At 45.7% G+C, this 12,116-nt stretch overlaps 1 protein-coding gene across 1 annotated transcript in view; it reads right to left on the bottom strand.

The window, feature by feature from the left end:
- The window catches only part of dipk2ab (divergent protein kinase domain 2Ab), a 41,028-nt gene that overhangs the window by 18,242 nt on the left and 10,670 nt on the right, over nucleotides 1–12,116 (bottom strand). Inside the window, exon 2 of the mRNA XM_080417170.1 lies at nucleotides 7,235–8,140. Coding sequence (XP_080273296.1) covers nucleotides 7,235–7,888 — 654 coding nt within the window. The 5' untranslated portion in view covers nucleotides 7,889–8,140. The remainder of the gene's footprint in view (nucleotides 1–7,234; nucleotides 8,141–12,116) is intronic.

Below are 12,116 nucleotides of genomic sequence, written 5' to 3'. Positions count from 1 at the left end.
GCCTGCCTCTTTCTGCAACAAACATGTGGTTCAAATAGGGCCGAGTCACAGGGTGCACAGCTGACAGCAGACATAGGGGGGATTATAACTCTATGTTGAAGACAGAGAGGGACTGGCATTAGTGTGTGTGTGTGTGTGTGTGTGTGTGTGTGTGTGTGTGTGTGTGTGTGTGTGTGTGTGTGTGTGTGTGTGTGTGTGTGTGTGTGTGTGTGCATGTGTGTGTAGGGGGGGGGGTGAGAGAAGAGATAAAGACACACATAAAGGGTTGGAAAGAAAACTGAATTAGGCTGCGAAATCAAGATGGAGCTGAGAGAATGAACCAAACAATGTATCAGGACAATGAACCAGAAACAATAGGCAGTGCATGATTCAGTAGCCGCTGCCAACTGGTGACGGAAATGGGTTAGTTAGGTCATGAGTGGGCAACTATAATGCAGAGAGAGAGATAGAGAGAGAGAGAGAGAGAGAGAGAATGGGAGCAGGATGAGAAATGAGTGTGGGGGACAGTGCAGCTTGGGGTTGCTCTGCTCCCCTGCCGCTAGCTGATAGCTGAAGCCCCTGGTGACCTGGATCTGAGCTGCGGCACACAGGGCCACCTCATAAAAAATCCCTATAGCTGGAGGAGCAGGAGCGTATTAAGTCATAGGCAAGTCGCGTTGACTTGAAGTCCAGGTGGTAAGGTAGCCCGCCTGGGCAGGAAGACAAGACTGGGCACAACATGGCTCTTGGACCCGACTAGCTGTGGGTTTTGAAGGCCCACAAGGAAGGGCTCTTCGTTTCATTACAGGTGCCAGATATAGAAGAAAAGACAGCTTGAGAATGTGGGCAAAAGACATAAGCCAGTGAGCTGTCTTCTTGGAAAGGAGCTTCATTTAGCTCATCGATGACCCATTTTAAGTGAATAACACTCTTTAAATAATTTCACAAGAGCCTTAGTGCTGAGCTGAGAAGCCTTGAATGTGCTACAGTCCATCTGTAGTACACCCCTGAATTTACTCTGACAGGAGCCATGTGTGCAGCACTGCTGTAATGCAGTAGTAAATTATAGTACTGCAGGCTGGCCGATAAGAGGCATGGTCTTACTCCAACATTAGACGTCAGAGTCTCTAGAGGAAGAGAGCGTAGTAAAGAGCCACTTGTTACCGGCCCATATTGGCTGCGGCTATCTAAAAGAGGGCCGAGGGAGAGTTATGAATGGGGCTGCCCTCTCTCGGTTCTCCGGGAAGCCGAGCATAAGGGGCGACGGGGGGTATATAACATTAGGAACCTCAGAGATGTACAGAATTAAGCTTAGCTCTGCCACAGGCATTTACCTAACCAAACACAGCTGCCGTGTGTGTGTGTGTGTGTGTGTGTGTGTGTGTGTGTGTGTGTGTGTGTGTGTGTGTAGAACGAAAGAGAGAGAAGGGATTATGGTAACACGAGCAGTCTGCCTCTTTGAAATTGGGGTGGGGTGGGGGGCACTCCACAAGGCTTTGGCTAATGCACACACACACACACACACACACACACACACACAGTTCCCTAGCTTCACCTCCACCCCCCCCCCCCCCCCTCCTCCCCCTTCTCCTCTTTCCAGCAGGGCCTCCTTCCAGGGAGCACGGCCAGCAGAGAGGAGTCAGGCTCAGATAACTCCTTGTCTTATCCTAACAGGATTCATTCTGTACACAAAGGACCTCGAAAGAGAAGAAAAAGGGGGTTTGGGAGCCCTTGAAGCCGGGTTAAGCACCATATACATGGCCGCCCCACCTCTCTCATGTGGTAAAGAGCATCTCAATTCCGTCTAGACCCTAAAACAAAATAGCAATCACGGACCGGCAACTTAAATGCCATTTGCCAGTGGACCTCGAGCCATTGAGCAGACCCTGGGAGACAGGGGGCGGTCGGGTGCTGTGGTCTGTGATTAAATAAAAATAAACAAATAAAAGGAGGCTTTGGTGATCTCTCAAGAGACATGACCCGCAGACTAGGCAGGAATTGAGATTTATGGTGCCTTTATACTTTGTGTTACTTTGCTAAAGTGGATGAGCGTCCTATTAGATTAGGCTCGGACTCATTAAATCAAGCATGGTAAGGAGACACACACACACACACACACACAAACACCCTTTCAAAAATGCTAACAAGCATCTAGTGTGTTTGCTCAAAGCTCTGCTAATGTTTGCTTTCACATTTGCGTTAAAATGCCCGCCGCCGAGAATTCTTGGAAGGGAGGAGGCGGTTTCTGTTCAGATTCTCTGCTTGTTCAGTGTCCCGTCCTTTTCAACTGTGTGTGTGTGTGTGTGTGTGTGTGTGTGTGTGTGTGTGTGTGTGTGTGTGTGTGTGTGTGTGTGTGTGTGTGTGTGTGTGTGTGTGTGTGTGTGTGTGTGTGTGTGTGTGTGTGTGTGTGTGTGTGTGTGTGTGTGTGTGTGTGTGTGTGTGTGTGTGTGACGTGTGTGTGTTCTTGGAGAACAGGCTGCATTGTGTGACGGGACTGCTGCGAAATCAGTCTTGGATGTCAGGTGAGGCCAGGGTGCGTGAATGGAGCAGGGGACGGGGAGGAGAGGCAAAGCGAGGCGAGGGGAGGTCACCGGGAAGAGAGAGCGTAATAGGATGAGAGAAAGGGGGCGTCTGGAGAGCACAGATTTGAGTCTGGAGGAGATGAGAGTACCCTTGACTGAGTTAACCCCACGGGCCTGTCACATCCTATTCTCAGCTTGGTTGAGCAGACGGTGTGAGGACCACAAAGGGGTGCGAGTGCAGTCACATGCTGTCGGCTAACTCGCACAGACTTAATGGTTCGGAAGCAAGCACCGGGTTCTAAATCACAGCCAATTTAATGTTGGATCGGCTCATTCCGAGGCACAGGTCGCGCATCAGACGTGACCGGTGTCAACCGTCAACGAATCTGTAGAAGCAGGTAGTAGCGAGAGCCATTTCAAGTTAACTTTAACCATAAGGAAGTGGGAGAAATATTACTATTCTTATTTAATTTTTTTTAAAGATATGTTTTAGGGCTTTTTGGGCTTTATTGACAGTATATAGTAAAGCGAGACAGGAAACGGAGAGAGAGAGAGACAGGGAATGACACGCAGAAAAGGTCGTTGGTATCGGGATTTGAACCCGCAACACGCTGTCAGGCATTAGAGCCTACACAGCCTACGTTGTATGCGCCCGGATCGCTAGGTCAGTGGGCGCCCCAATTCCTATTCTTTTAATGAGATTGTTGGCTTCTAAAGAGGGCGCCTTAATTTAACTCGGACATTACTCAAACAGACCTTCTAGCATCTGAGAGACCTCAGGAAAAGTAAGAGAAGCCAAAAAGTTCATTTTCGGTGCAGGTCAGTGTTTCCATGAAATGTCCAAATAAAACCACCAGTAAAACACAAGACATGGCAGAAAGGGGACAGAGTTGCATAACGGGGCCCAGTGCTTTACAAGGATTTTCTTGTTTGGCTGCCTGCGTTTTTTTTGTCTTTTCAAAAATATTTATTCCCCAAAGCCAAATTGTCTTCCACGTGGGGCAGGGGGAAGAGAGGGGGATAACTGTGCTTGTATTCCACGGAGCACACAGAGGAGAGCAATGTGGGCCAACCGGCCAACCCCCCGAAACAACACGGCAGATTGTTCTCCACTGACAAAGAGGGGGTCTGGTTTCTCATACAGAAAAGGGGACGATTTATTGCCAGCGACTTCAAAATACTGGAAACAGAAGCCTTCCTAGAACGAGTGGACAGCAGCAATGCTAGCCACATTACTCAATTGAATCAGGCTAGGGGAGTTAGAAGCCGATGAAAACCCCAAAACTCTGTGCATGCAGGACTAGCAGCTAATGACAGGAGGAAAACGTCTAGTCTTAAGCCTTAGCACAGCTGGATTAGAGAGGAGGATATTCTGACCTTGGCACTTTGCTAAAGTGTTGCGAAACTGGATTCAGGCATAGTCAACGACAGCCTCAGGCCTGTGTATAAACACTAGGATAACCGGGGGGGGGGGGGGGAATGGAGCCATAAACAATTCTGAAAAAAGGAAAAAATCACTAAAGCGCTACAGCCGAATTGCATCGGATGATGACTGGTTAGAAGATTCTAAGACATGATCCCCGTAGAATGCAGCTAGCTTCAAGTGAGTGAGGTGGAATGAGACCAGGGCTGTGGTAGTAGACTACATCCTCTGTACAATCTCTATAGACACTGGATACTTCCATTCTTTATGGTCTACTGCTGCCCAACCTTCTGTATAGCGTCTCTGGGTCTCTCAGCAAATGTCCTCCTTATCTTCGGAGCCCAGTGATTCCGAGGGAACAGAAGAGCTGCTCAAAGACCCACAACGATTCCTTCCACTCCCTGGCACATTTCATAGTAAACTCATTATTTGTCCCCACCCTGAGCTGGCGAGAATTTGGACTCTGGGGTTTCTGCTACTTATGCTTGCAGTTCACAAGTTCACAACAAAATCAATTATTCATCAATCCCTGTAATGTCTATTGGCAACATGGGAAAGAGGAGCAACAAAAGAGAAAGACAGAGAGAGAGAGAGAAAAAGAAAGAGAGAGAGTGAAAGAGTGTGTGTGCGTGTGTGTGCGTGTGTCTGAATCAATGCGTTTTTGTGTACGCGTTGCGATGCGAGGTAATGCAATGTGAAGTGCGAAGTTGTGCGCAAGATATGGGACAAGGGATGATTCACTAAGCCTTTGAACTGGGGCATAATGCCATTAAAACCCTGATGGAATTATCAGGCCAGAATTTGTGGAGCGTACGCAAGTGGGACAGGCAAAGGGAGAAGGGGCGGGGAGCTGAGAAAAGAGAGAAAAGAGAGGGAGGGATAAAGAAAATGACCACACAAGGCTAATCAGATTTTATAGATTGACTGGTCTAAAAGGGCTGATCTCAACATTTGGTCGGCCCAAATGCCTGGAGGCGTGCGAGCGCTTGCGTGTGTGCATATATAGAATGTCTACACAGGCCATGATTTCTGTTTGTTTTTTTTACCTCCCCCCACAAGTCAATGCCAGATGAAATTGCAATTGATTGGCTGCTCGCAAATCAGAGAGGGGAAATAAAAAGGATGTGGATCATGCTTCTATGATATAAATGTGTGGTGTTGACATGGAGTGGTGACAGGATATGGGTGGATGGTAATAAACGGGGGTTGACACTAATGGCTCTTTTTGAAAACAAAAGGTTAACCCAGTTCCATAACCTGAAACAGCAGCACTATGCACACAAACACTATGGCTTTATAATCTCAGAGAATATTCAAGTTTTTGACTTGTAAATGTATGACCTTAATCTAGACTAGTAGAAGAAATAGGGAAGAGGGAGGGGGAGTCCCACACACGGTCTTCACTTACATTTTTATTTAATGGTAAAGACGTTTCGGTCACTCTGACCTTCATCAGGCCGGAGAGACTGAAATGTTGTATCTTTGCCATTAAATAAAAAAAAACGTAAGTGAAGACGGTGTGCGGGACTCCCCCTCCCTCTTCCCTATTTCTTCTACTATTCAAGTTCATTACTCCGACGCGCCTTTTTGTCTCCGTAGGTGTGCAAAAGGAAATTCAATTACCTTAATCTAGAAAATTCTAATTTGTATCTCTGAATATTGTCCCTCGGCCCCTTGATTATTTATTTTGTAAACCTCTAAAGTTGTCCAGGACACCCAGGACCCATTCAAATTGGATTATAAAACAAAATGTGAGACCCCAGAGGGTTAATCTACAATGGCCCTAATATGTCGTCGTACAAAAAGATGTACATTATGTAACCATTCTGGAAATAATTACTAGGCTAGTCTACATACAGCATATACATTTGCTTGTAGTGTTATGGGAACAATATAATTTTGTGATGTAGGCATAGATGACATGAGCTAAAGGTTGTACTGTGAAAATGCAACTGTGGTGCTCAAATTTAAGCTGTGGTGGTGCACCACGGTGAAATGCATATAGAGGAAACACTGGCTACATAGAGCAAATGTATACATTTGATTGTAGTGTTATGGAAACAATATTAATACAAGTTGGTACATTTGGGCAACAATAACTGCAAAGAATTACAGCAATCAAGCAAAACATGTTTTTAATATATATAATTCATGAAGTGCCATAGATTTGAGGATTCTAAGTTGCCCTGCATGTCCACAGCATTGTCTTATATGGGGAAAAAAAGTATATGTAATGTTTTTTCAATAGTTGTATAATGTGAAATTAAATCCAGGTACTGTATGCCCCAGATAAGACCAAATTTGACCTGTAAGGTCAAATAAATGTCCCTTGCAGCTTCCCTCCCTAAACAGTAAACCTAGGGAACACTGAAACACTGAAAGAAGGATGCTTCCCTGTCTCTAAAAACATTTCAAAAAGAGACAAGACAGATCTCTGTGATGCGCTCTTCATGACATTTGCAAATTGAAAAATGATTTTTTTCTATGATGTCAAGATTAAGAATCAAAATGATGAAAAGTGTGAATGTCAAAACTTCAGTGAGGCTGAGTGATTAACAATATCAAAATGTGTATTAGCAATGACGACAAGCACCATTAAGAGATTTGCTACGCAAAGGGTGTCCTGCCACTAAGACAAAGGACACATTAAGCAGAGTACTCAATCTAAATGCCATCCCATAAAAAAATATGCTAAAACTGTGCAAGAATAAAAGACACAGTGGACCATTTACAGATGCTCCAGTGATTAATTCAATGCTGCCGTACATACGCTGTTAAATATGCAGTACTGTCGCAAGCCAAAATCTCTCATCTTATGGGATGCCACTGCACTTAGACCTTTCTCTGTGCTGAGCAGGGCACCATTTGGACTCTAGATAAGGGGAGATGTAGCTTTAGACTTTAGGAAGGGTCTGAGGCTTGCCTCAGATCTATGGTAGAGGAAGGAAAGGGAGGATTCCCACCCTGTAATTTACTAAGGTCTTGGCTGGCCAACTCCCTGGGCTGGTGTACCAACACTTCCCCATTCCCCTGGAGGCGCTTTCTCAAGCGAAGGCAATCCACGCACCAAGCCTTATCACCGACTATTTAACATCTGGGGCCACAGATCACCCGATACGTAACCCCCTGTCAAGATGAGGCGTTTTCCATTCTACAGTTGTTTTACTAGGGTACCGGCTAAAAAGAATACAAATAAATACACTGTCATCTTCCACTGGTGTCAACTGCATACTACTATGAACAGTGGATTGGCCGTTTTGTGATTTTGTATGTTTTTATAGGAAAGGGACGAATTTCTACGCTTACATACCTGTAGTACAAGTGGCTCTGGATTGAAGGCCAAGGTCATGAGCAGCTGCATCCTCTCTGTATCCTTCAGGTTCTTCAGCAGGAAGCTACCCGAGTCTTTGGTCTCCGCGTACCTGCGGACCACGCGGTCCAGCAGCCTCTGGGAGGGGCAGTGCACCAGGTCCGACCACCCTTCCACCACGTCCGGAGTGAGCAGGCGAACGTCCCCGTTGAGCCGGGCGAACTCGGTCTTGTACATGGCCTGGATGAGGTCACAGCGCGGCCTCCCCGTGGCCCTCTTGCAGATCTTCTGGTCGATGTCGGCCAGCTCCTGGTTCGAGCCGAGCCGCTTGAGCACCACGCGGCGCGTGCCCTCCCGGGGCTCGCCGTACTGGGCAAAGTACACGTTTTTGACGTTGAAGACGTCCAAGAACCGCAGCCGGCCCCAGGTCTCGAAGGACACCTGGCCGTTCATGAACTTGCGGCACCAGCTGGTGCCGAAGCACGCGGGACACTTGTTGAGGTTGATGAAGCGCCTGTCGGTGAGCTCGTTCTTCTGGAAGGAGGCGAACAGGTTGTGAGTGTTCATCAGCAGGATGACGAACAGGCCCACCACAAACAGGAGCTTCAGACAGCGGTAGAGGCGGCCAAGCTTGAGCGGCAGGAAACGCAGCATGTTGGGGCAGGATGGGGAAGGGGGGCAGGGGGGGGGGGTCTTGGGGGGGACAAGGGGGAGAGGAGGCGCACCGAGATGATCTGTGGCGGGCTCGGCCTCAATGCCTCTCCGTCATGATCCGCTGGAGTAACGCCATCTACTGCGCCAGGCAGGGGTGATGTTGGCACAGATGCCCTGTGCCAAGCCCTGGCAGAGGGCAATGAGTCATGTTCTCCCTTCTGTGCGTGTGCGTGCAACCTCCAACCAAAAGGCCTGAAATCAAGTAGAGAGCAAAAAAAAAAGGGAACACATGAGAGCAGGGCAAATGAGGCTACATTTCACAACAGCTGAGACGTTGAATAAGGCCGTTTTGGTCATGGGTAACCGGCAAAAAAGACCAGCCAGCACTTTAATTTTCTCAGCACTGGGGCCTGTAACTTGAGCCTCCCAAGCACCAACATCCATACCTCCCATAAAACAAAGAAGCACTTTCTGTGGCGTATGAAATTGTTTCACAAATTGGCATTGCTTGGGTCATTTGAGAGAATTCATTGCTTTCTGTGCAGAAATGAGATGGCCCTCAGCCAATGCAATAAACCTGCCCGTGCCAGTTCACAGTCTTTCTCTCTGGGAAATCACTTCTTACAGCCCCCTGATAAAAACTAATAATAAATAAAAGAATGGAAAAAAAGTGGGAAGAATAAAATGTCACTGATCAAATTAAGCGATGTACAACGTCCTCCTTCAGTATCAATAAAATGGTCTGGACTCGGGGGAGGCCTCCAGGGGTTGGCCCTGCAGCTGTAGCAACATCCATCACTGTGGCCCCCCCCAATGCACAGCGGAATAACAATAGACTCTGCATACTGGTGACGCGGAGCTGCACAACTGCAGTTGGAACGAATTCTCCCTTCTAAACGGAGGAATCTCTCTTCCTATTGTGAGACGAGTCATGCTGTGAATAGTTTAACCTTTGATCAGAGCTGCCCTGCTTGGTCTTAATCTAGCTTTGAAGTTCTCTCTTTGAAAATGGCTTGTATCGTTAAAATAATGTCTGCCGATTTAAAAAAATAACACAAAAAAACACATCTGAAATCTCCTCCAGAGGCATGGTGTGAATGCATTTGTTAGGCAGGTTGATAATCATCCAATGTCGCCTAGCAGAGCAGGGAGAATCGTAAGAGCCAAGCACAGTGGAAAGAAACCAAAGTCTTGGCTCACAATACAAGGACACCACTACGGCCTCAGAAAGCCTCAAAGCCCCTAACAGCACATCCATGATAAAGCCATGTTATACTCATGATTAGCTATTTCACAATGAGACTTTAGAATTCTCTTTGAGAGAAAATAATACAATGGCTTCAACCATGCAAATTGCCCATAGCCAATTAGAGTACATTAGGACATGCCTATTAGAATAGCTGACTTGAGAGGGCATGGCTAACAAGCAGTGTGATTAGTGTGCATGTCAATGGCTTCCTTGCGCTTCGCGCTCAGATCGAACTGGATGAGATTTGAAAGGACAGAGACAGCAGGCAGCCAAGAGAACATTGGCTGCCGGAGATGTACGGCTGTTACAGCAGTCAGGATGAGGAGCTCAACACAGTTACTGCCTTAGACCTTTGTCTGACAATTCCACCGGGGTCAGACTCAGGACAACATTAATAATGCAAAACATCTTGTATTGGTGGTGGTGCAAGTGCATCTACTGCTATACCATTTATTCCTGAAGGAAAGAAAATGTCTGTCACCATTTGCTGTTATTCTTAGAACAGACAAAAAGCAAAACGAATGTAGTAGTATGGCCAGGATTTACTTCTTTGTACTATAATTGAACAATAATGTAACTGATCCCTGCCTCCCTGAATCAAAGAGATGTCTAAATCATTAATTAACTTGCTGTTTTCAGAGGTTTCAGTTTCCTTCCTAAAGCTACATTCTCCAGCTACAATGGTTAGGAGGAAATGTGACAAATTTCCTCAGGCTAAGGGGCAACACTTCCCGTCTCTGCAGTTCAGGGTTTCTCCCAGACCAATTTAGTCTGGGCGCACAGCAGAGACTGAATTGGTCAGCGCAGACACTAAATGTGAGAAGAATATACCACAATGGCATAATGAAGTCGTGTTTTTCATCATGTAGGTGACATCAACCCGTCACACGTCCTACACACTCCAAAGATAGTGATCATTGTCATATCTAGATATGAACACGCAAGATATTACATTACATTGCAAAAGGGAATGATAAGGACACTCCCCCACAAATATCCCTTGATGCTTTGAGGGTTTAATAGATTGTTTCAAGTTCAGCTCATTCAATTTCCCTTTGCCGTCAGGAAAACATTCAAGACAATTTAACACTGGCACGGGTGTGTGTGTGTACAGGACACACGACCGTGACCGATTCACAGGACTTGTTCGCGCACCTGTCATTGAAAGTCTACTGTATTTCAAAATGACGTGTGAAAATGTTTTAAATACAGCAAGCAGTTTATAAAGCCTTACGTATGAAAAGCTTTACCGTTTACACCGATTCATTAAGTCAGCTTCAAAACAGCACTGCAGTACTGATGTTCGTTTATTCTGTGATCAGTGATTTGCTGACCAAAGCTTAGCGCATTTGTCAAGTCAGATGAAAGTAAGCATTTGACTTCCAGACGGTGGATGTCAAAACACGTTCGTCAAGTAAGACGAAAGTAAGCGTTTGGCTTGGAATTCAAAATAAGACCAACACTGACTTGTACGCCGTTTTTTGAAGAATGCTTAGTTTTCAATGTTGCTACACTTAAAAAATAAAAACAAATGTGAACCCATAGTCAAATTATATAGGCTATTGTATCGCTATTGAGATTCAACATAAATAGAGACATTGTGTCCATATTTTGCAGCCCTAGGCATGCGCGTACAAATGCACCCCCTCCAGCACATAACACCTGAACTTTTCCTGGGGGAAACCACGCAATCCACTACAAAATGTTGCTGTAAAAAGTGTTTTTTTCCGTCTACTGAAAATGTGTTTAGGGTTCAGCAATTAATTGTTTAGAAAATGTGCTTTTCTCTACTGCATGGCTGAAATCATTATAGATACAACAGAAAACAGCACAACTAGACTACTCTCAGCAGAACCTGGTGGCTCGGGCACGGACCACATGCTCCTTGTGAGTTGCAAGATACCGAGTTTGAATCAGACTCATGTCATCTCTCACATGTCTCCAATCCCTCTGACCTTAGTTTCCATTCTCTTTACACTATCCAATAAAAAGGTAAACATTATTTAAAAAATAAAGCTTTTAAAAACTAGACTACTCATTTGCAAGTCCTCTAAAATGCATTTCAAATGGTCTAACTAATTCAAAGTTCAGGTGGGTTAATTTGAGGAAATTCCTACTGTAAAGTATATGAAATATACACCAATATTTTTATATTTTTTGGGAGTGTAAATTACACCCCCTGCCAAAACACTGCACAACACGCCAACACATTAGTATGAATAATGCATTAAATTCAATTATAAAAAATAAATAAACACATTCATATTCAGCAGGTTAAGAAAGAACCTAGAAGGCGACAACGGAAATGGGGGAGCAGAGGTGGGGTGCAAGACTGTGCGAGAGAGAGGTAAAAAAAGCAACATCGATAAGTCAAAGGGATGTCTGTTTTCTATTACAAGGAGTGAGAAGGAAGCTGATTGCTAGGGAGAACCAATTGAGCATCCCTGGCACGATATGATCTCCTTTGAGGTACCATTTAGCATCTGACACTGGGCAGAAGTACAGACCTGGCAGCCAAGACTTAGATCAGGAAAGCAAATCTGGGTTCTGGTTGGATGGGAGAGGGTAAGAGTGTGGGCCACAACCTCAAATCAGCCTGAGAAAATGCTTCAGAGCCACCTCTTGATCCCTTCGGGGCAGGCAGTGGAGGCTGGAACAAGCCCTGAACCAGACCTGTACTCGCTGCAGTGTAATGAGATGCATTGGCTCGCCGTTAATGCTGGGGATGATAGCGAACGGTTTCTCCTTCTCCTTGAGAGAAAGTGTTGGGCCTCAATTACCTACGGAGCACCACTTGTATTAAGTGGGTGACCTTACTAATTGCTGCAGTCGCATAGGGGTGATCTATACAAGCCTCTTCCCCGTCCATTAATGGGGAGAGATTAAAATTGTAAAGGGATTACAAATGTTAACAGTGAAGTGTTTGAACCTCCTCCAGGTTGCTCAACTTTGACAGTGACACTCACTGCTATGAGCCTT

The sequence above is a fragment of the Gymnoscopelus braueri genome, assembly GCF_963280865.1.
Source record: "Gymnoscopelus braueri genome assembly, chromosome: 21".
In the NCBI taxonomy this organism is placed as follows: domain Eukaryota; kingdom Metazoa; phylum Chordata; class Actinopteri; order Myctophiformes; family Myctophidae; genus Gymnoscopelus; species Gymnoscopelus braueri.
This window is presented reverse-complemented; position numbering and strand designations above follow the sequence as displayed.